Consider the following 24,237-nt stretch of genomic DNA (forward strand, 5'->3'; position numbering starts at 1 on the left):
TATAAAATGTTAATAAAGTCAGTTTTGTTTATATATGCAGTTACATTTTAAGAAAAAGCCACAAGTCTTGTATGCGCCGGTCCAGTAATATCCACTTCACTTACACACGCATATCATATCACGTGTGGGAGTCCAGCATCCTCTTCCAGCCATCACTCACCTGCTTCTCCCCATCCTCTCTTCCTGCACATCTGTTCCTCAATCAGTTTTTCAACTCTAATTTAGCCGGGATGGTGAGAGGGGATGCAGTCATTGAGTCTTCTGTTACATTTGTGTATTTGATACATTAGAGCAGCGTGCAGAGCGAGCAAAGTTGATGCATTGTGTAATTTCTTCTCTGACATTACCAAGAGTACAGGCCAGTTTTAGTAGGCTTTGCAAGTACGCTGTCACGCGGCCTTGGAGTGCCAGGGAGGACAAATAGAGTACAGCAGTGTGACAGGCATGCTTGCAGCTTTACAGCAAAGATAACGGCTTGTCTATAGCTCAAACTGTAAAAATAAAGGACCCTTATTATCAACACTATTTTTTTCCCCAGTGGGATTTCGCACGCATTTTATATAACTTCACAAACCATGTCGCGGGCTGTTTTAAAATAATCCTGTTTTTGGTAATTATTGGTTTGATCATGAAAGTTACGTTCCTAGCTAACCTGCAGTAGGTCTAAGCAGTTCAAAAGTATGTCAGTATCTGGTGTGGCCACGAGCTGCATTTTAAGTACTGCAGTGCATCTCCACCTCATGGACTGTACCAGATGTGCCAGTTCTTGCTGTGAGATGTTACCCCACTCACCTGCAAGTTCCCAGACATTTCTGGGTGGAATGGCCCTAGCCCTCACCCTCTGATCCAACAGGTCCCAGACCTGATTGAGATCCGGGCTCTTCGCCCGCCATGGCAGAACACTGACATTCCTGTCTTGCAGGAAATCACACACAGAAAGAGCAGTATGGTGGCATTGTCATGCTGGAGGGTCGTGTCAGAATGAGCCTGCAGGAAGGGTACCACTTGAGTGAGGAGGATGTCTTCCCTGTTATGCACAGTGTTGAGATTGCCTGCAATGACAAGCTCAGTCCGATGATACTGTGACGCACTGCCCCAGATCATGACGGACCCTCCACCTCCAAATTGCTCCTGCTCCAGAGTATTGGCCTCGGTGTAATGCTCATTCCTTCGACGATAAACGCGAATCCAACCATCACCCCGGTTGAGACAGAACCGTGACTTGTCAGTGAAGAGCACTTTTGCCAGTCCAGTCTGGTACAGTGACGGTGGGTTTGTGCCCATAGGCAATGTTATTGCCGGTGATGTCTGGTGAGGACCTGCCTTTACAACAGGCCTACAACCCTCAGTCCAGCACTTCTCAGCTTATTGCGGACAGTCTGAGCACTGATGGAAGGATTGTGCATTCCTGGTGTAACTCGGGCTGTTAATGCCATCCTGTACCTGTCCTGGAGTTGTGATGTTCGGCTATACAGATCCTGTGCAGGTGTTGTTACACGTGGTCTGCCTCTGCGAGAACGATCAGCTGTCTGTCCTGTCTCCCTGTAGCGCTGTCTTAGGCGTCTCACAGTACGGACATTCAATTTATTGCCGTGGCCACATTTGCAGTTCTCATGCCTCCTTGCAGCATGCCTTAAGCATGTTCACGCAGATGAGCAGGGACCCTGGGCCATTCTTGAACATGGGGTGAGACATTCTTATCTGCTAGAACCAGTTTGGATTTAAGTATAACTTTCATATGACCTAAGCCTGTAGTAAGAGTATAATGCTTTTTTAAAAATATAATCTCTGCTCTCTGAATTCATATTCATTATATAAATAAGCCCGTTTTTAAATTGTCTGGCTTGCAATTCTAAATAAAATTGACTTTTTTGCTCATATAACCTAAAAAAAAAAACAAGTTGATAGGTGTAGGCAAGGCCATTAGCAAATGGGTAAACTGGGATATGACTAAAGAGTTAATCAGGGAAAAACAATTCCACTAATTGACAGCTATTTTCCTTTCCACGGTAGCAAGATCTTAGCAAAGGCAACTTTATATAATGTTTTATTGTGAGAATTTCTTTCTTTCGGGATGTGAATAGCGAGTTTGTCACTTCACCGTCGGACCATTTTATTGGTAAACTACAAGTTGTTTTTATTAGTGATCAATACGTAATATTTATCATAATTTGGTTGTAATCCAGAGGTTAGAAAATGTATAGAGGCTGTGGAGCGATCCAAATTGTGGATTTAAAAGAAAATATGAACAATCATGAATTGTTAACACCTTGTTTTTAAGCTCTAGATTTCTAGACCTTTGATATTATTGTTGGATCTTATTTGAACAGCTAATGTTTAAGGCCATAATAAATAGACATGCTGATCGTGGAAAACCATTGTTTTAATGCTTTCTGAGAAGTTGCAATTATTTACCATAACTTTAGCCCATTGTGTAACAGAGATTCTCCAAAATTGAAGTATTCCAGGCATTTATATATAAGTTCCTGTCATACTTTTCAAAGTTGGCTATGAATACCAGGCCTGGTTTCCCAGAATTCTCGGTGTTCTATTGTTTCCCATACTCCTCTTATATTATCTCTAATGTATCGTCCATGCAGAAAAACCTTTCTGATTAGGATGAATAATATCCGAGTCTGTATTCCAAGTAAGGCTTCTCTCAGAAACATCCATCCATAACATCCATTTCAACAGTATTGATTATCTTTTAGCTTGTTTCTTTATCCATGGTCACAGCTTTTTCGTCACTCATTTCGAGTCTCCCCTTCATATCCTTTTATTTCTTTACTTTAGTTCAAGTACACCCAATTTATCATTCGCAAATTTTTAGCAGAACGGTTTCTACTCTTGGCGTACCAGGTGGCGAAAAGCATAAATCATCTGTCTGTCAAGGAATCTTGTAGCATTGTCTTGGAGTTTGGTTCTCCATTTTTCGTCCCGGTTCCTTTCCGACATGTTTTGGCCTTGACTGTGTATGTAATGTTTATCAATTAACTTCTCTGGCCTCGTGTTTTTTGGTGTTATTATTCAGCTAGAATGTTATTGCCCACAATAATATAAATCGGTGTAGTGCTACTATTTAGTCCGTTTTAGAGACAATTAATATTGATTTTGCATAACTCATTTTACACCGCCATCTTCAGTCCACCATCACTGCCACAACCTTACGAATGTTTGCATGTCCTCGTTAGTAAAATCTTGGTATCGTGACAGCACTAGTTCTAGCAATAAACCAGCACAGCTGTTATATTCTGTTCAACGCTCATTCCTGAAACTTGCAGGATTTCAGTTCCTCTTTTGTTCCCATTGCAGGTAAACATGCTGCGGAAGGGCTTTGGGGAGGTGGGGGACCCTAAAGGAGGCAGCACAGGGACGACCAGCGGCTCCCAGTTCTTGGAGCAGTTTAAGACTGCACAAGCCTTGGCCCAGCTGGCTGCCCAGCAGTCCCGGACAGGACAGCCCAACCCCACCCCCTCTTCCTGGGACACCAACTCCGCAGAGCTGGGCCACTATGGTAAGAGGAGATATATAGGGACAGTCGGTATGGTTAAGTAAAGCAGGGGTGTACATAGTGGTTAGACTTACTTGGGTTTACAGAGATTTTGAAAAATGCCTACATGACTGGTTATGAAGAGAAGACATCTTAAATGCCCTATGCATGGTTCAGAATTGGATGTTTTATAGCGGTCAGGTGCAGCCCCTATATTCCTTTCTCCCATCCTTCTCTCCCCCCAGACATCAAGGCCCAGCCAGAGCCTCCGGTCCACAGCCCCTTCACCAAGCGTCATCCCTACCAGCCCACCACCTCCGTGTTGGACGCTTTCCTCCCCCCTTCCTCAGTTTCCTCCTCCTTGCCCTCACAGAGCAGCCCCTCGTCCCACATGGCGCCCCCTGTGTCTGTCCTCCCCAAGATGGTGGTGCCCCCCTTGGGGCACCAGGTGTCCCCTGACTCATCGGATGCTCAGAGTTCCAGCCCTCTGCCACTGCAGCAGCACAAGCTCAAGCAACAGAAGAAGAGGACCTCCATCACCACCAAGGTAACAGCTCAACGCTGATATAAGGACAATGTAAAATGGCTGGTCATGCTGCGCCTAATTTCTAATTATTTTCGATAGGTTGCTCACTCACAGCCAACAGTGTGCACACATTCACTTTACTGTTAGCCTAACCATTGTTTCCCTCCCTACCTCTGCTTACCTTTTCATAAATAATTACCTTGCTTTCCCAGACGTCAACCATATCTTTATTATATTTTATTCCAGATCCCAGCAATGGCGGTGGAGATGCCTGGCTCGGCAGACATCTCTGGGCTGAACCTGCAGTTTGGAGCACTGCAGTTTGGCTCTGAACCTGTGCTCCAGGAGTATGACAGCGCCAACACCACCACCACCACCACACCAGGAAGCCAGGTTCAAAACAGCCTCTACACAAGCCCCAGCTGGTGAGCACACCAGTCATACCTGACACTGCAAAATTGGTGTACGATATGAGTTGTATACCGCTATAACACCACACACGCATGTGTGAGGCACCAGCGTCAGTGGGCCCACTTTGATGCTGGACCCCTTCTCTTTTCTCAAAGTAACCCATGGCTTTATCTAATCTCTCTGCTTCTTGTCCTCCAGTGAGGCGATTCCCTCCAACCCCAGTCAGATTGACATGTACGACCAGAGGGCTCCCCAGGCCCGGCACTTCCCCACCCCTGTCTCCTCCCCGCAGAAAGAGGTGAGCCTCAATTCCTATTGCTCTACCTCCTTGAGATGAATTCCTCTATTCATATTGCTTTGATTCTTAGAGAAATACAAAATAAAGCAATTTCTCTGTTTTTCACTTTTCTTTGATTGGCTCCCTCTGTTATTGAATAGCCTGTTGCTATGGAAACGACTCCCCTAAATTTGTGTACCCTAACAAGCCCACCTGAACTTGTTTTTTCAGAATGGATTCAATTCAATACAGACGCATTCTGTGGAAGGTGAGTGATTTTGGTAGCGGTGAGGGTTTGCAGTGAAGGAAGTCTAATATGTGGTGTTTATGGCCGGCGTGGAAACCGTGTGAGTGGTAATCCGCTAACATGCATTATAATGCATTTCCTGGATGTAGGTTAAGTACTCGGGAACCATGCCTGTTATTTTGTGGTCCTCTATTAGTATTTTACAGCTATTCGCCCAGTGTCCCTAAAAGTTAATACTGTTTAGAATGGCAATCTGCCCTATTAGACGGTGTGTTCTAGAGCTGTCGTCTATCTGGGTTGACACTAATCCCAGACTCTTTCTCTCCCCCTCCCACTTTCTGTTTCTGTCCAGCTGCAGCAGGCTCTGCAGTGTCTGTGAAGTCGGCCTCTGATTCGGCCACGCCTGCGTCAGTCTCCATGGCTACATTGACAGACAGTGGCTCAGGGCCCGTGTCCTTGTTGACCACATCCAATCAGTTGTCGCACAGCGCTCTGGGGCACAATGAAGACCTGCCCCCGAATACCATGCCTCAGCACAGCAAGTAAGATGCCACTCTTGAAGGGCTTGAGTAATTTGAAGAGTTTGGATTGTAGAAGTGCCAGTGGATAATGGTTCTTTATTCAACTAAATTGATGGATGATCGTTTGTTCTTTCAGTTCCCTTTCTACACAGCAGAAAAGTCTTGCGCCATCCCAAGTCCGCACATCCAACACCAGTCTAATGGTGAGTGTGTGAGAGAAGAGATTGCATTTCCTTTGATGGATGCATCAAATACTTCTTAATCTAACCTAGTGGGTATTTAATCATGTTTATCATAACCATTTCCTCTTCTCTCCATTCATCCATCCTTACAGCACCAGAGCATAGAGGACTCTAGCTTGCACTCTTCCTCCTTCACTTCCTCTGTCTCGGCGGTCCCCTCTTCCTCTGTCCTCTCTTCCTCGTCGGTGGTTGCAGCAGCTCAGCAGGTCTCCATGGTGGCCCCTCAGCCCTCTTCAGTAAACACAGTGTCTCAGTCAGCCCCATCAGGCTTGGCCCCTGTGAGCAACCTAGCGGCCATGGGCCTCCACACAGTAGCCTCCATGGGACCTCCAGCCGTTGCCTCCGCAGCCATGTCCACAGGAGCACCAGCCCAGGCTATCGCTTCCTCCGCCTCCTCACGCAGCTCTGCAGTCTCCTCAGGTTAGACATGGATTGTTGGTAAAGGGGTGCGTCACAAATGGCACGGTTTCCTATATAGTGCACTACTTTTGACTGGAGCCCTATGGGCCCTGTTCTAATGTAGTGCACTATATAGGGAATAGGTTGCCATTTGGGATGTAAATGGGGTCTGGTTTAGATTTGAGTTGTGATGGGGTGTGTTAACTTGAAGTGTGTTGTATGTTTTTTCTTTCTAATACTATTTCCATCCTATTATTTCACATGGTTTTTGTCTTGTTTTTGCTGGTCTCTTTACAGGGAAAGCACCTCCTAACCTGCCTCCTGGAGTGCCCCCTCTGCTTCCCAACCCATACATTATGGCCCCCGGACTACTGCATGCTTACCCTGTAAGTACTCCTCGCGGTCTCTGTCAACTAAACCTGCCTTTAGGTCATGGAAATCTTGAGGTCTATCGAAGTGTGACCGACTGCTTATATCTGCGCATATCGTCATTCTATGTTCTGTTTTTTTTACACTTTCTAAAAGTTCAGATTTAGTGCTTCATAATGGTATACTGCAATTGGAGGGTAATTCCCAAAGTAACCCCCCCCCCCCCCCCCCTTTTTGTCTTGTTTCTCAGCCTCAGGTGTATGGCTATGATGACCTACAGATGCTCCAGACAAGAATACCATTGGTGAGTCTAAGCTATCTGGATATAACCCATCCATGCGCTTACTGGCCAAATATGACTTTGCTAGTAACTCTAGCAACCGCTGGTTATTTAAAGACGTGAACAACTGTTCTTGGAACTCATTTGTTTCCAGGAACTTTGCGATGTGATGCAATTGAATATATATATATATATATATATCTCATAATCCTTTCGTACAAGTCAAAACTGAGCCTCTTCTGTCGTCTCAGGATTACTACAGCATCCCGTTTGCCACCCCCAGCACAGCACTGACTGGCAGAGATGGCAGCCTGAGCAACAACCCTTACTCTGGTAAAGCACCGTTCTAACCTCCGTCTCTATCTGACTCTACTTTCCTATTCTACGGTCAATGTACTGAGTGCTAACACAGTGACGGGAGCGGTTTGGTGTTGGGAACAAACACGCATCAGTTGACCCTGACCTGTGTCTCATGTCTATGCAAGGGGGACAGTGGTGCTAGAACAGTGTGCAGCTGGCACCAGATAGTCGGACCTTAATCGCCGTGACTAAATGATCTCAATGATTCACCCGCCCATTGCTTGAACACAATGGAAGTTGTCACTTTTTCCTCACTCATCTCTCCCTCATCCCCCTTTCACTCAATCCCCCCCGGGCAGGTGACTTATCAAAGTTTGGTCGAGGTGATGCGTCGTCCCCGTCGCCGGCCACCACTTTGTCCCAGCAGACGCAGCAGAACCAGAGCCAGACGCACCACACCACGCAGCAGCCTTTCCTCAACCCAGCGCTGCCCCCAGGCTACAGCTACACCAGCCTGCCCTATTACACTGGCGTGCCTGGTCTGCCCAACACCTTCCAGTATGGCCCCGCTATGTTCCCGGTGAGGCTTCACATGATTTGTCTGGATGTTGTTTTGGATGTTTTAAAAAAAATATTGTGAAGTTTATAAGTCAACGAGAGCATGTTCTCCTGATACATGTACAAATGCATTTTGTAATATGAATTGTGAACTGTCCTAATTTTATAATCGGGACACAAATACTGTAAACAGTTTCTCGCTTTAATTGAGAGAATCCAGTATGCTGTAAAAGGAATTTTAAATGGCATGTGTTAGTGTTACGCCCCTGAAAAAGCAGACTTTTTTAAACATTTTTTTTTTTTACATATGTTAGTTAATGAATTATATTAGTTTCACCTCTAACCTGTGTTGGTTTCTAGGTGGCTCCTACCTCGTCGAAGCAGCACGGTGTGAACGTTGGAGTCAATGCCTCGGCAACTGCCTTCCAGCAGGCCAGCGGCTACGGTACCCATGGTTACAACACTGGTAAGACTCACCCTGTGTAACGGCATCTGTTCAGGGCTTATTCAGTACACTGTACATGCTGATATAATGGCTATCTACACTACATGCAACTGAAAGTCAGTTTAGTTGACAATGTGTGCTTTCACTTTTATATTTATTAGGCCTCTTGCATTCAAAGGTTTGTTGGGTTTGATGCAACACTTGCCTGTTGTGCCTAAGCCTGCTAAGGCTGACATTGCCCACATTACCGGTCAACATCAAATGTTCTTCAACATGGCTAGTGGATGAAACGGCATGAACTCCAACCTTTCTAATCAAGCATGCATAGCCACAGCAGGGTTTCCGTTATCCAGTAATACCCGGCTTTAGGCTGTTAATAAATGGAGAAGCTGATGAACAAAATTAGCGCCGCCCAATTGTTCGGGAGAAGAAAAATCCCACTGTGAAGTAACGTGTTTTTTTTTTTTGTTGCCTATTCATTGATGGAAATGTCAGTTGATGTAAATTTGACCGGTCATGCTTTTCGGTCTGTGTTAATTTGCATAAGTATGTGGAATTAAATTGGCATGTCAGTGTATATTCATTATGTATCACATGCGTACCTTTGGGTGTAAAATGTCAGGCAGCTCTTTTATAAGCCCACTCATTGCGCAACAATTCTAAATGCAATCGTGTGTTAAAAATAGTTTTTGGCCCACGATTTAAGAGCTATTTTTATTTCTCAACTGGCAATTGAAACACTCTTTTCATTCACCATTCAAATGCATAGGCAACCACTTAGCATTGAGCTGGAGGCCGTATGCATTTTGAAAACATATAGCTACTTAATTGTTTGAAATGTGAACATTTTACTGCAAATTATGAGGTATGTTTTACCTCCCTTCAAAGTAGCAAATCCAAAATCAAACCATATCTGTAGAGGCAATTTATTTCAATACTTCCATATGCCATTGAAACCAGTAGCCTATTTCTCTCATGTTCTACTGGTTTTCAACTTTCTTTCATTGTCTGGTAACCAAATGCACATTTGTACGTTGCCTACTGCCATGTGCGCATTGCTGCTCTAATAATGTTAAGAAATAGTTTATCAACATTTTAAGCTAATAGTTCTGATCACTTGCATCAGATTCATTGCTTTAAAGAAAATATATGTTGCCTTGGCCTACTGGTTGTACGAATTGTCCCAGGGTCTGTCTGGGCTATTTCTTTCTAGACAAGCTGACTAATAGAATAAGTACACTTTACTACTATGGGGGATAGTAGTTAGACATATGCTCATAAGCGGCACGTCCATAAACCTAAGGGGAAAGTCTCAACTTAATTGAGCGAACAACACCTTAATGGCACCAGTGGAGAGCATTCTTGTTCAACTAATGTTTTTTTGGGGGGGGGGGGGGGGGGGGGGGGGGGGACAATAATTTCCTCCAGTTCAGATGGATGTCATATTCTATTTCTCTTCTCCGCGTAGGCCAATTATATGGTCAAAGTTGTGCTAATTGTTATGTTTTCCAGTGTTAGCAGAGTAGGCTATCCTTTAATTTGTCCTATTAAAAAATATTTTGAATATCTCAGTGTAGGAGAATTGCATGAAATGTGTTTCCTGTGCAAAGAAAGGAACATATCTGCTATAGCACATGTTCAGCCATGCATTCATTGAGCAGTCTTTTTTTGAGAACAGTGAGTTATATTATTAGCCGAAATAATGACTGTCCAATCTATATTACGAATAGTAGGCCATCTTACATAAGTCTGTAAATACGATGACGCATGGAATGCTTTATTAAAGGTGCATTTTTATGGTGAAAATTTGCTTCCCCAAACTTGGAACTCACGCGCACCTATGCATAGGCTAGTGATTTTGCTGTTCGTTGACAGTTGTTCTAACATGTTCAAAGTGCGCGGTAAGGACACGCGTCTTTGACTTGAATGTTATGTTGAGATTATTTGGCATAATCTGTTTGATTTTGTCATTTTGAGCACTTTAAAAAAAAAATATATATATATATATATATATATATATTACAAAAAACACAAGGAAGGGGTAACATTAAGGTATTAGAACATGAAGGACAAACAATACAGCATCAAAACACTATCAAACATGCTTCAATCTTTCCGCAACAGTGAGGGTGCGTGTGCATGATAGTGATATAAAATATACACTGCTCAAAAAAATAAAGGGAACACTTAAACAACACAATGTAACTCCAAGTCAATCACACTTCTGTGAAATCAAACTGTCCACTCTGGAAGCAACACTGATAATACATTTCACATGCTGTTGTGCAAATGGAATAGACAACAGGTGGAAATTATAGATAATTAGCAAGACACCCCCAATAAAGGTGTGGTTCTGCAGGTGGTGACCACAGACCACTTCTCAGTTCCTATGGCTGATGTTTTGGTCACTTTTGAATGCTGGCGGTGCTTTTACTCTAGTGGTAGCATGAGACGGAGTCTACAACCCACACAAGTGGCTCAAGTAGTGCAGCTCATCCGGATGGCACATCAATGTGAGCTGTGGCAAGAAGGTTTGCTGTGTCTGTCAGCGTAGTGTCCAGAGCATGGAGGCGCTACCAGGAGACAGGCCAGTACATCAGGAGACGTGGAGGAGGCCGTAGGAGGCCAACATCCCAGCAGCAGGACCGCTACCTCCGCCTTTGTGCAAGGAGGAGCACTGTCAGAGCCCTGCAAAATGACCTCCAGCAAGCCACAAATGTGCTCGCCAGAGGTAGCCTGACTGCCATTAGGTACCGAGATGAGATCCTCAGACCCCTTGTGAGACCATATGCTGGTGCGGTTGGCCCTGGGTTCCTCCTAATGCAAGACAATGCTAGACCCCATGTGGCTGGAGTGTGTCAGCAGTTCCTGCAAGAGGAAGGCATTGATGCTATGAACTGGCCCGCCAATTCCCCAGACCTGAATCCAATTGAGCACATCTGGGACATCATGTCTTGCTCCATCCACCAACGCCACGTTGCATGCTTTAGTCCAGGTCTGGGAGGAGATCCCTCAGGAGACCATCCGTCACCTCATCAGGAGCATGCCCAGGTGTTGTAGGGAGGTCATACAGGCATGTGGAGGCCACACACTACTGAGCCTCATTTTGACTTGTTTTAAGGACATTACATCAAAGTTGAATCAGCCTGTAGTGTGGGTTTCCACTTTAATTATGAGTGTGACTCCAAATCCAGACCTCCATGGGTTGATAAATTTGATATCCATTGATAATTTGTGATTGTTGTCAGCACATTCAACTATGTAAAGAAAAGTATTTAATAACAATATTTCATTCAGATCTAGGATGTGTTATTTTAGTATTCCCTTTATTTTTTTGAGCAGTGTATGCCAGTTCCCTTTTTCATGATCACAACCTTGTGAAACCCGAAACCTCCAAGATCTCCCCCCCCCCCCCCCCCAACTGTTGGTGGATGCCTAATTAGGTTATGCACCCAATGCATACGTGGCCATCTGAATTTCTCAAATGTCTGGTAAATTTAAAATGCTCCTGGTCAAATGTCCGGCGCCACATTTTCATAACGGAAATGCTGAGCCACAGTCACTGTTGTTGACCAGCTGGTATGGAGTTGTTTCTGTTACTTGGAGACAAACTGCCTGCTGCCTCCATTACCATCAATACCATTCGACCGACACCAACCCTGAGTGCTGTCTGGTATGGGCCAGCTATAGTGATCTGGGACCAATATTGATTATTAGTTCGAGGCTCTTTGTGGTTTGTCTTCTTTTTTTTTGCCGGGTATGCGTTTGTAAGACTTCAAAAGTTTCTAACACTTTTCTGAAATGGGAGTTGTATGATTCTGCAACTTACATTGTTATTTTGAATGGGGAAGGGAAGGATATATAGTTTACCCTTGTACTTTTTTTGTTAGAATGTTCATTTGTTCTATTTTAGTAGTTTTGGAGTTGAAAAGTGGACTGTCTCGATGGCCCTTCTACTACATATATTTCGGGGGAGTAGGGTGGTGGGTGTTCTGTTGCTTTTGCCTGTCATTGCTTGCCTCTGCTCATTCAACAACTGGAGTTGGTCTTCCGGCTACACCCTCCACCTTCCACCCCCTCCCACATGGAGGTCATCTTAAAACGTCACCTCTCTCCACCTCTATCCTTCCATCATCCTATCTCCCTCTATCCGCTTGGTCACGCACCACCTTCTGCTTCCTGCTTCCACCCCGCCCTGCCTGACACCCCCTAACCCTGCCTGGTGTGTCTAACACTGTGGGCTGCGTCTGACTGTTTCAGGCTATGAGGATATGGGCCAGGCTTCAGGGAGTGGGGATTTCTGTAAGGGTGGATACGGCACTGCCGTGGCCGCCGCCGCTTCTGCACAAAACAAGCAAGCCAGCTCTGTCAGCGGGCCTGGAGTCGGTGAGTGCCGCCACATGCCAACCCTCACTTCCTCGCGCCGTCATCACCTCCATCCTCTCACTCATCGCTGCTTACCGTCTGCACCACACAAATGCCCGTTATGCAGTCAACCGCCACCCTCTGCCTCCATGCCCCAATACTACGACTTAACAGTTGCGTAGCCCTGGTCCATGCACACTCTGCTGCCAGCTTTCCACCAACGTGTGCTTGCTTAAATGTATGTGTCAGCAGTACCTCTCTGCCCGTTGCCCTGTGTGGTTGACACAGGATACACACACCAAGGGTGGTGAACGAGTGACAAAATGGAGGCCCTGCCTGTTGAACTGCCATGCTCTCAAATGGGGACAGGAGACTGGGGTGTGACTGTATCATGTTTACAAAGTGATACTCTCCCTCAAACTCTATGTATATTTTGTCTCAACTATAGCAGATAAAAGGGAATGTGTTTTTATGTAGTTAAAGTGAATTTCCTGAGTTTGATGCTAGGTAACGGTAAACTGGAGTTGTCGTTTGAGTGACCGCCGGAGGTTAGAATCTCGGCTTTTAGTCTCTGTTCTCTGTGCCGCACATTTGTTGACCCTGTCCTGCGTCTCCATGGTGATACAGGGGGACTAACCTAACACAGCAAACGTAAAAGAAACGCCTGAGCAGGTTGGAAGAAACTGGAAGCATCGGGTTTTCAGGCTTTGCCTCTTCTCTGGCTTTTCCCTTGAAATGGATGCTTCTGACCTCCGAGTGCAGTGGGACAGTGGTGTGCCAGAACAATACGTAGCTGCCACCAGATAGTCAGACCCTCATCGCCATGCCTGACTGGAACTGATACACTGCCACATCTTTCTTTGCATCCTCTTTTTTTTTTTTCTTTACATCTCATTCTTTCATTCTCCTGCTGCCTTTTTTTTTTCACTCTCCTCTTACATTGATGCATCTGATGCTAATACACAGTATCTAGTGACCATCTTCTTGAAAGTCCTGTATTGCTCCTATACACCCTTGTACTGAGTTTTGATCCAAGGTGTATAGATAGAGATGGGTTACCTGGCAATGTCACAAAATCAATGCGCATGCTTCAATGGGGCAGTCTGAGTTGTAGGAGGAAATCAAACCATGTACAAGGAGTCCTATAGGATCGATAATGGTGTAGGAGCAAATCAAACCATGTACTAGGAGTCCTATATGATCGATAATGGTGTAGGAGCAAATCAAACCATGTACTAGGAGTCCTATAGGATCGATAATGGTGTAGGAGCAAATCAAACCATGTACTAGGAGTCCTATATGATCGATAATGGTGTAGGAGCAAATCAAACCATGTACTAGGAGTCCTATAGGATCGATAATGGTGTAGGAGCAAATCAAACCATGTACTAGGAGTCCTATAGGATCGATAATGGTGTAGGAGCAAATCATGTAAAAGGCATTATTGCTATAGGAATGGTATAGGAGCAAATCATGTACAGGCCTTAATGTTTCTGTGTGGAGTTTCTCACCCTGCACCTAATTAGAATGTGATGCATGTTTGACAATTTATTTGAAACTGCTGCCTTAATCCTGGACCACTCTGGATCTGACTCCCAGGGGTTTTCTTGCCTCTCCTGCAGGGGTTGTAACCTGGTGAACATGATGAAGTAAATGTGTCCAAACCCCTTTGTTTCCTCTGCAGGAGTCTCTGTGACATCAAGCAACACTGGGGTCCCAGACATTTCAGGGTCTGTTTACACAAAGACACAGCAGGTGAGAATAATGCTATAAACACTAGAATAAAATATTATGTTCTGAAACATACGGAAAGGTTATGAAAACCAGTGTCTGTATGCAGGAAAACAAGTGTAAAATCTGCAGACTAGAAAAGACGGGCGTCTGACTTTGTTGTGTTAATCCCTTCAGCAGCAGTCTTATGAGAAGCAGCAGGGTTTCCACGCTGGTACACCGGCAGCTTCCTTCAGCCTGCCCTCGGCCCTGGGCGGCGGGGGTCCCATCAACCCCCCAGCTGCAGCTGGTTATGCTCCAGCCCCCTTCATGCACATCCTGGCACCGCACCAGCAGCCCCACTCGCAGATCCTGCACCACCATCTGCAGCAGGACGGACAGGTACTGTGTGTGTGTGTGAGACGGCATGTGTGTCACACTATCTTGGAGAGAAATAGTTGGCACAGAATACTTTGCCTATGGTCTTTTCCTATCCTCTCTCCTTCTAACAGAGTGGTGGCACTGGACAGCGCAGCCAGAATGCTTCGCTTCAACAGAAGACCCAGATCAACAAGTCTGCATACAACAGCTACAACTGGGGGGCCAACTAACACCCGCCCATCATCCAGCCCCCTGTCCCGAAGTCTGACAAAGGGGGGCATCCTTCCCCACAAATGGTCTCCATATAACCCCCTCTCTCCTACAGTGATCCCATTCTCTTGGCTCAGCACACCGGCAGTACTCACCACTGCCACGGGTGGCGATGTGCTGAGGGAACGCACTAGTGTGGCGAGGAGAGCATGGGGGCAGTCTTAAAAAGAGAGCAGGGTGGAGTTAAATGGTTATAATAACAGTTTGTTAAGAGCTGATTATTGAGTGTTTGGAATTTTGTATCGTGTTCAACCCCCCCCTTTCACTCTGTTGTATGTAACATAGAACTGTTTTCTAAAAGAAATAATGTTTTTGTTTTTACTGATGGGAGGAACAAAGAAAAATCTGAAGGTGGGGGACAGGCTGGCTTTCTATTTCTCCCCTCACCCCCTTATACTTGGTCAAAATGTACTGTTCCCACCCTAAACCCAAACGCAGATGAACTTTTCCTTGGTTTCCCATTTGGTTTTTACAACATTTTAGTTTCGCTAATGGTTTCTCTAAATTGACAGGAGTTGTGAAGTTTATTTTTTACCATAGATATATATATAGATCAATCTAGATATAGATATCTATATTGTGTGTGTACACTGGTGGTCCCTCAAACTGATACCAATTGAATTGATTTCCCATTATTTTATGTTGCAAATTAGCTTTACCTGTGATACCTTTTTTTTAAAATTTTTTTTACATTTTGTAGATTCTGCAGTACAAAATTGTTGTACGGGAGGCCAGGGCACACCCTTACCTATGTGTTCGAGTTATTTTTCTAATCCCCTACACGCTCACTCCACCTGTCCCCCCCAATATATTATTAGGAAACCTGCAGCAATGATTACTGATGGACAAAATGTTACTTTTTTTTGTCAGTGATTTTTCTTTTTGTACTGTGTTTTTTAAATGGATGGATGAGTGTGTACCTACATGGCCAAAAGTATGTGGACACCTATTCATATTAGTCTATTTAGCTATTTCAGGTGTATAAAATTGAGCACACAGCCATCACTCCATAAACATTGACTGTAGAATGGCCTGTACTGAAGAGCTCATTGACTTTCAAAGTGGCACTGTTGTAGGATGTCACCTTTCCAACAAGTCAATTCATAACATTTCTGCCCAGATAGAGCAGCCCCAGTCAACTAAGTGCTGTTATTATGACGTGGAAACGTTTAGGAGCAACAATGGCTCAGCCGCAAAGTAGGAGGCCACACAAGCTCACGGGACGGGACCACAGAGTGCTGTAGCACGTAAAAATCGTCTGTCCTCAGTTCCCACACTCACTACGGAGTTCCAAACTGCCTTTGGAAGCAACGTCAGCAGAACTGTTCGTCGGTGCATCATGAAATGGGTTTCCATGCTCGAGCAGCCGCACACAAGCCTAAGATCACCATGCGCAATGCCAAGTGTCGAATGCTACCTGCCCAAATGCATAGTGCCATTTATAAAGTTTGGCGGAGAAATAATGGTCTGGGGCTGTTGTTCATGGTTCTTGCCCCTTAGTTCCAGTGAAGGGAAATGTTAACGCTACAGCATGCAATGACATTCTAGATGTTTCTGTGCTTCCAACTTTGTGGCAACAGTTTGGGGAAGCCCCTTTCCTGTTTCAGCATGACAATGCCCCTGTACACAAAGAGAGGTCCATACAGAAATGAATGGTTTGTTGAGATCGGTGTGGAAGAATTTGACTGGCCTGCACAGAGCCCTGACCTCAACCCCATCGAACACCTTTTAGGATGAATTGGAATACCGACTGCGAGCCAGGCCTAATTGCCCAACATCAATGCCCGACCTCACTAATGCTCTTGTGGCTGAATGGAAGTAAGTCTCCTCAGCAATGTTCTAGAATGTGGTGGAAAACCTTCCCAGAAGAGTGAAGGCTGTTGTAGCAGCAAAGGTGCGACCAACTCCATATGAATGCCCATGATTTTGGAATGAGATGTTCGAGCAGGTGTCCACACATACTTTTGGCCATGTAGTGTAATATCACACACACACACACGTACTGTAGTCCTTGTTTGTTCAATGGCTTTCCCCCTTCTCAAATCAGACTTGTTAGCTTTTTTGTTTCATGTTTTTTATTTTGTAAAAAATATATAAATATTAATTAAATAAACAGGAAAAATGCATTTTCATCATTTTGGCTTGTATCGTGTGGCTTTTAAATACAGTAGTGTCTTTCAATTTAGTCAGCTGAACACAGCCTTGGTCTTGGCTGTCATTCTGCAAGTTTCCCTTTTTAACTCCTATTTATTTTTAGTATAATTTGGTTGAATACAGTACTTAGTTCAAAAGACATGAATTGAAGGGAACCCTCAAGGACAGCCTTAAATTAACAGGGATGACTACAGAGCAGAGATGTCCAATCAAGGGGGTGTGCAGGGCTGGGTTGTTACAGCAGTATCAAATAAAACATTTCTCTGTAGAACTCTGCATGGTGCATACTTGGTGCTACGGCTGTTATGGTGACCTTGTGACCGCCGGTGTGGCGGTAATGAGTCATGACTGTTGTCAAATTCCACGTGACATTTTAGTCACGATAATTTGGCTTCTCCAAGCTCGGATGCTGCTGATGGTCATTAGTAGCCTACCACACTTGCTATTTGTCTGTGGTACTCAGCACTGTTGTCTCTAATCCCTCTAACAGCAATGCAAATGTAATCGAAAATCGAATAATGAGAGCGAGCTCATGTTGAGAAACATTATTATAGGCTATGCAATTGCGTGAGAACCGTGATGGCCTCTCAAAAAGAGGATCGCATCAGCTTTGTATAGGCTAGGCGTACTATATTTATTGATCAACATTCCTAATATTAAGCACATTGCTTCTCTTTGCAACGGGTATAGCCTGCCTACCTGGCTGGCATGAAAATGAAGCACGGGAAAAGCGTTGTCCATTCGCTGTTTTAAGTGTGTGTGTGTGTGTGTGTGTGTGTGTATATATATATATATATATGTATATATATATGTATATATATATATACTGCTCAAAAAAATAAAGGGAACACTTAAACAACACAATGTAACTCCAAGTCAATCACACTTCTGTGAAATCAAACTGTCCACTTAGGAAGCAACACTGATAATAAATGTCACATGCTGTTGTGCAAATGGAATAGACAACAGGTGGAAATTATAGGAAATTAGCAATACACCCTCAATAAAGGAGTGGTTCTGCAGGTGGTGACCACAGACCACTTCTCAGTTCCTATGCTTCCTGGCTGATGTTTTGGTCACTTTTGAATGCTGGCGGTACTTTCACTCTAGTGGTAGCATGAGACAGAGTCTACAACCCACACAAGTGGCTCAGGTAGTGCAGCTCATCCAGGATGGCACATCGATGCAAGCTGTGGCAAGAAGCTTTGCTGTGTCTGTCAGCGTAGTGTCTAGAGCATGGAGGCGCTACCAGGAGACAGGCCAGTACATCAGGAGACGTGGAGGAGGCCGTAGGAGGGCAACAACCCAGCAGCAGGACCGCTACCTCCGCCTTTGTGCAAGGAGGAGCAGGTGGAGCACTGCCAGAGCCCTGCAAAATGACCTCCAGCAGGCCACAAATGTGCATGTGTCTGCTCAAACGGTCAGAAACAGACTCCATGAGGGTGGTATGAGGGCCCGACGTCCACAGGTGGGGGTTGTGCTTACAGCCCAACACCGTGCAGGACGTTTGGCATTTGCCAGAGAACACCAAGATTGTCAAATTTGCCACTGGCGCCCTGCCCTGTGCTCTTCACAGATGAAAGCAGGTTCACACTGAGCTCGTGACAGAGTCTGGAGACGCCGTGGAGAACGTTCTGCTGCCTGCAACATCCTCCAGCATGACCGGTTTGGCGGTGGGTCAGTCATGGTGTGGGGTGGCATTTCTTTGGGGGGCCGCACAGCCTCCACAGCCTCCATGTGCTCGCCAGAGGTAGCCTGACTGCCATTAGGTACCGAGATGAGATCCTCAGACCCCTTGTGAGACCATATGCTGGTGCGGTTGGCCCTGGGTTCCTCCTAATGCAAGACAATGCTAGACCCCATGTGGCTGGAGTGTGTCAGCAGTTCCTGCAAGAGGAAGGCATTGATGCTATGGACTGGCCCGCCCTTTCCCCAGACCTGAATCCAATTGAGCACATCTGGGACATCATGTCTCGCTCCATCCACCAATGCCACGTTGCACCACAGACTGTCCAGGAGTTGGCGGGTGCTTTAGTCCAGTTCTGGGAGGAGATCCCTCAGGAGACCATCCGCCACCTCACCAGGAGCATGCCCAGGCTTTGTAGGGAGGTCATACAGGCACGTGGAGGCCACACACTACTGAGCCTCATTTTGACTTGTTTTAAGGACATTACATCAAAGTTGGATCAGCCTGTAGTGTGGTTTTCCACTTTAATTTTGAGTGTGACTCCAAATCCAGACCTCCATGGGTTGATAAATTTGATTTATATTGATAATTTGTGTGATTTTGTTGTCAGCACATTCAACTATGTAAAGAAAAAAGTATTTAATAAGAATATTTCATTCATTCAGATCTAGGATGTGTTATTTTAGTGTTCCCTTTATTTTGAGCAGTGGATTTATTTTTTCTCCTGCCCTTGTTTCAAGACCGGTGTATGGAAATGGTACATTCTAAATCAGAACACATATTATTTCGTATATGTTTAGACTAGATTAAATCTAAGTCTGATGGGTGACAATGTTATCCTATCACTTGTGAATGATGCGACCTTATTCAATCATAGTCGCACACCTCATGTAGCCTAGCCCATAGGAATATGTTTTGTTAAGGTTTATCACAACTAAAGTGGCCAAATAACAGCTTAAAATTAAACGCATTAATACGCTCTCCAATGGGTGTAGAGCTTTAACTGGCATGCGTGTACGCGAGTTTCAAATTTGGGGAAGATAATTTTCACCATTTAAAAAATGCACCATTATAATCAAAGAATTACAAACATAATTGCATTTGCGATCACTTGAGCAATGAGTAATTCCCGCTAATTGTTGCGTTTTGGAACATTCGAGCTTATAGCCTACTTCCATGTGCGCATTCAAGCGCTTATAATGTGAATAAATAAACTATCAACACTTTTTAAGCTAAACGTTCTGATCTGTTGTCAGCCTCATTGCGTAAATTCGTTTTTTATGCTAGTGGTTGTAGCCAAGTTTTACATCTAACGTTTGATTTAAATGAGCGTATTTGATCTGTTTCGTGGTACCTGGAGGGCCGAAGGTGATATACCTGAAGCATTGCTTCAGGCTGGATTGCAAGAACAGCGGCCAGTTACTTGCTAGCTAGCAAAATTAGCCACTTGGCAAGCTAACTATAATGAACACAAATATAAACTGAACATGTAAAGTCTTGGGCCAGTGTTTCATGTGCTGAAATAATAGATCTTACAAACTTTACATATGAAAAATATTTTTTCAAATTTTGAGCACAAATCTGTCAGTGAGCATTTCTCCTTTGCCAAGCTAATCCATCCATTTGACAGGTGTGGCATATCAACAAAACTGATTAGAAGGACGATCTTTACACAGGTGCACCTTGTGCTGGGGGACATTAAAAGGCCTAAAATGTGCAGTTTTGTCAACACATGCCACCGATGTCTAAACTATTGAGGGAGAATGCTATTGGGATGCTGACTGCAAAAATGTCCACCAGAGCTGTTAATGAATGTTAATTTCTCTACCATAAGTCAGTTTAGAGAATTTGGCAGGACGTCCAGTACATCAAGGAAGTTGGTTGTCCTCACCAGGGTCTTGACCTGACTGCAGTTTGGGGTGGTAACCGACTTCAGTGGGCAAATGCTCAATTTCGATGGCCACTGTCACGCTGGAGAAGTGTACTCTTCATGGTTTCAACTGTACCGGGCAGATGGCAGACAGCATCGCGTGGCGTCATATTGGCCAGCGGTTTCCAGATGTCAACTTTCTTAACCAAATTCCCCATGATGCCGTTATGGTATGGGCAGGCATAAGCTACGGACAACTAACACAATTCCATTTGACCTATGGCAATTTTAATGCAGAAATACCGTGATGAGATCCTGAGGCCCGTTGTCGTGCCATTCATTCGCCGCCATCGCATGTTTCAGCATGATAACGTCACAAGGATCTGACCACAATTTCTGGAAGATGAAAATGTCCCAGTTCTTCCATGTCCTGCATACTCACCAGACATGTCACCCATTGAGCATATTTAGGATGCTCTGGATCGACATGCACGACAGCATGTTCCAGTTCCAGCCAATATCCAGAAACCTCGCATAGCCATTGAAGAGGAGTGGGACAACATTCCACCGGCCACAATCAACAGCCGGATCAACTCTATGCAAAGGAGATGTGGTGGTCACCAGATACTGATTGGTTTTCTGATCCAGGCCCTTAACTTTTTTTAAAGGTAGCTGTGATCAACATATGCATATCTGTATTTCCAGTTGTGAAATCCATTGACCAGTACTAATCATTTTTTTCAATTTACTGATTTCCTTTACTGATTTTCTTATATAACTCAGTAAAACCTTTGAAATTGTTGCATTTTATATTATTGTTCAGTGTAGATTGCTAATAACATGAATGGCACTGCATAACCCCTGTTAATAATCTGTCTTGAAGCCAATTAAACCAGCGCCCTAACTAGTTGAGATATGTTTAGCAAGCTATTTAATGATAAGTATTTTATTGGTTTGTCTTCTACCACAAAATAAGTATTTCGTGCTAGAAGATTTTGACCAGAAGGTGGGGCTAAAGTGTAGGTTGTGATGTAGCTGTGTCCCCCCAAAACAAGCAAAATGCTATTACTTCCTTGTACAAGCATAACTGCTTAGATGCAAAATAACATCTCCTTAAAGTTTCTCCTTGCTCACTTCTCCTAATCTTGCTCAGAGACCACTTCTTTGATGGCATGACACATGATGAAGATGAAAAGTAGGATGGAATGTACTTTGATGGTTCTTAAGGTGGCGGTGGCCAGCAGGACCCGTTTGATGATCAGTGGGGGTTTGGGTTCAGCTTGGGCCCAAACTGAGTGATGATCCAGGAGTCTGAGGTATTTGGCCAGGTTTTCAAAGAGATGTAAGAGTTCTTCTCACCGCTAGGCTGATTCGATGGCCAGTTTTGACCAGGACAGTTGGGTAGGAGCACTCAGCCATCCTTGGCCTGGTCACTGGCCTTTTTTCTTTGGCATGACAAGGTGTTTGTATGATGGCAAAAACACAACACAACCCTCGGACATACCAATACAAAGTTGATATTGACAGGGCAGTGCTGATTCTAATGTGTAGTGTGAATGAAATTCCCTGGTTAAAAAAATATATGGTTATAGATGAGCCATGCCATTACTACTGGTTTAGGTATTTAACTGAGGCAGATTGCATAGTTGTTGACTGATGCTTGCCAATTGCCATAACCAACTGAGCATCATCTCTGTAATAGACTGGTCTAATAACATTTATTGTAATTACTGTTTAATGTTGTAACACTGTATTAATTTCTGTGACCTCTCCCTCATGCCAGGTGTTCCCAGTATTGAGGTGCCCTCTCCCCAGGTCAGGCCGGAGAGAGGTGGTGGAGGGTCCAGTGGAAACTCCTTGAGGGACTTCATGTTGAAAGGGGCCGACTGGGCCACCCTCAGGACCGTCGGGACCTTCATCTGGTGACCCATGTTTCCCCCAACACACCCTTTGATCGCTGGACACGTTTTTCTAAGGTATAAGGGGGGGGGGGGGGGGGTCTTGCCCAGTCATCATTCTCAAATTACAGCATTATACATTCTTCCATATATACTCTCTTCTCTTCAGTAATCATGTCCTTTGATTCTTTCTTTTCTCTGGTTCAATGATATTTGGAGAGAAGGGTTACAAAGGGGTCAAGAGGTCAAGAGCAGGGGCCAAAAGTGTACAGAGGTATGGGCATGTAATTGTCAAATGGCCAAGTTATTTAGATTTAGACGTAAGGTCCTGTAAGTGCTTCAGGGTTGGGTTCAAATATAACTCCTCATATTAGCAAATAGCAAACTTTGCAACGCTCCAGTTTGATAAAGAAGATGTAACAAAGGTAGATAGTCTTGTTCTTTGTTGGATTTCCATAATCATTTCCCAAACACCATCTCCTCAGATCTGGACTCGCAAGTCTCCGCTTGAGGGCTGGATCAGATTCTAGCTCCACCTGCTCGGTCTCCCACTCAGCCAAAAACAAGCTCTTTCTTCCGAAGTTGTGAAGCCTGAGGCACAGTTCACCTCAAAATGATAGACAGTAGAAATTAGTCTACTTATTTTTGAAAGTTGTATCTTGGTCCACAATAAAGTGCTCCCTGTTTTTCCCCAAGATGGTCAACATGGAGAAACTCAAATATATGTCCCAAATGACACCCAATTCCCTATATAGTGCACTACATTTGACCAGAGCCATTCACTACATAGGGGATAGGTGCCTTATTATGGCAGATCATATTTAGGACTGCAATCATATTAATTTGCATACAATTGTGTCAAATCATAGGTCTGTATGTGAAAATAACCTGAAGCTGAGAACTGTACATGGTCATGGTTTAGGTCAAAGTTGGCAGCCATGTATTTATCACTGAATATGGGGGAGAACTGTATATTATGTGATACGTAAAATACCTTATCAACCTCCAACAGAACTTTGTGCAACGGACTTACCAGTTTTCCCCAGGTGGCAAAACACATTTTTGGACATGCACAAATTCTTTGGATGCTGGAGATATACCTATTGATTTGGAGCTCGGAAGATGGTCATCATTTTTAGACATTATTTCACTGTATTGTGGCACATGGCAGTAAAGTCATGTTTAGGGTTGGTTGTATATTCGGTAAGGATTTAATGAAGCCTGTTTATATTGTCTCGCTCTATGGGCAGGCTGGATCAACTTAGCCTGGTTCCAGATCTGATGGTGCTCTTGCCAATGCCATTGAGTTGGCATGATGGTGCAACAGACTGGCACTCAGGCTAGAACCAACTTTGATGACCAAAAAACCTGAGTATTTATGTATTGTAAAACATATAGCATGGCAGTGTGATTCTTAATCGACCACTGATAAGCTAGGCAGGAAACGGTATGGACTAAACTTAAGTCAAGTAACCCTTTTGTGAATAGCAAGTTTGTTTGCAGAAAGAGCTCAGCTTAAATCAGGCACCAGCAAATTCTCAATGTATATATATATATATTTTTTAAAGTCCTTTTCAGATTCTGCAATGTGAATTTATGACTGAACAATAGAGGTATGATAGTGTTTTATGAAATTGTGATGCTTTGAATATGAAAAACAACCTGTCGAGGGCCCTGGTCAAAATGTGTGCACTATATAAGGAATAGGGTGCCATTTGGGATGAAGTAACACTCACAAGAGGAACTCTGTACCCCTTTTGCCTCAATAAGTATCACACTAAGAAGCTTTTGATGGATCACACACAAAATAATGCTTGATGCCATTTCTATGAACTAA

At 44.2% G+C, this 24,237-nt stretch overlaps 1 protein-coding gene and 1 pseudogene across 9 annotated transcripts in view; both read left to right on the forward strand.

The window, feature by feature from the left end:
* Positions 1–15,967, forward strand: part of LOC110519671 (ubiquitin-associated protein 2-like) — a 40,626-nt gene extending 24,659 nt beyond the window's left edge. For 3 of the 9 annotated variants that reach the window (XM_036971590.1, XM_036971589.1, XM_036971593.1), the window contains 17 exons: positions 3,313–3,514; positions 3,736–4,037; positions 4,263–4,441; positions 4,626–4,725; positions 4,936–4,972; positions 5,304–5,493; positions 5,609–5,675; positions 5,807–6,134; positions 6,399–6,499; positions 6,733–6,786; positions 7,014–7,095; positions 7,422–7,642; positions 7,981–8,086; positions 12,326–12,451; positions 14,115–14,185; positions 14,339–14,542; positions 14,653–15,967. In XM_036971590.1, coding sequence (XP_036827485.1) covers positions 3,313–3,514; positions 3,736–4,037; positions 4,263–4,441; positions 4,626–4,725; positions 4,936–4,972; positions 5,304–5,493; positions 5,609–5,675; positions 5,807–6,134; positions 6,399–6,499; positions 6,733–6,786; positions 7,014–7,095; positions 7,422–7,642; positions 7,981–8,086; positions 12,326–12,451; positions 14,115–14,185; positions 14,339–14,542; positions 14,653–14,751 — 2,469 coding nt within the window. In that variant the 3' untranslated portion in view covers positions 14,752–15,967. The remainder of the gene's footprint in view (positions 1–3,312; positions 3,515–3,735; positions 4,038–4,262; positions 4,442–4,625; positions 4,726–4,935; positions 4,973–5,303; positions 5,494–5,608; positions 5,676–5,806; positions 6,135–6,398; positions 6,500–6,732; positions 6,787–7,013; positions 7,096–7,421; positions 7,643–7,980; positions 8,087–12,325; positions 12,452–14,114; positions 14,186–14,338; positions 14,543–14,652) is intronic. The other 6 variants (XM_036971597.1, XM_036971596.1, XM_036971591.1 and 3 more) reach the window with 5 other exon arrangements.
* Positions 15,968–20,866: 4,899 nt separating this feature from the next.
* LOC118946470 lies at positions 20,867–23,071 on the forward strand (annotated as a pseudogene).
* Positions 23,072–24,237: the final 1,166 nt, after the last annotated feature.

This window comes from Oncorhynchus mykiss, chromosome 32 (assembly GCF_013265735.2).
Source record: "Oncorhynchus mykiss isolate Arlee chromosome 32, USDA_OmykA_1.1, whole genome shotgun sequence".
Taxonomy (NCBI): domain Eukaryota; kingdom Metazoa; phylum Chordata; class Actinopteri; order Salmoniformes; family Salmonidae; genus Oncorhynchus; species Oncorhynchus mykiss.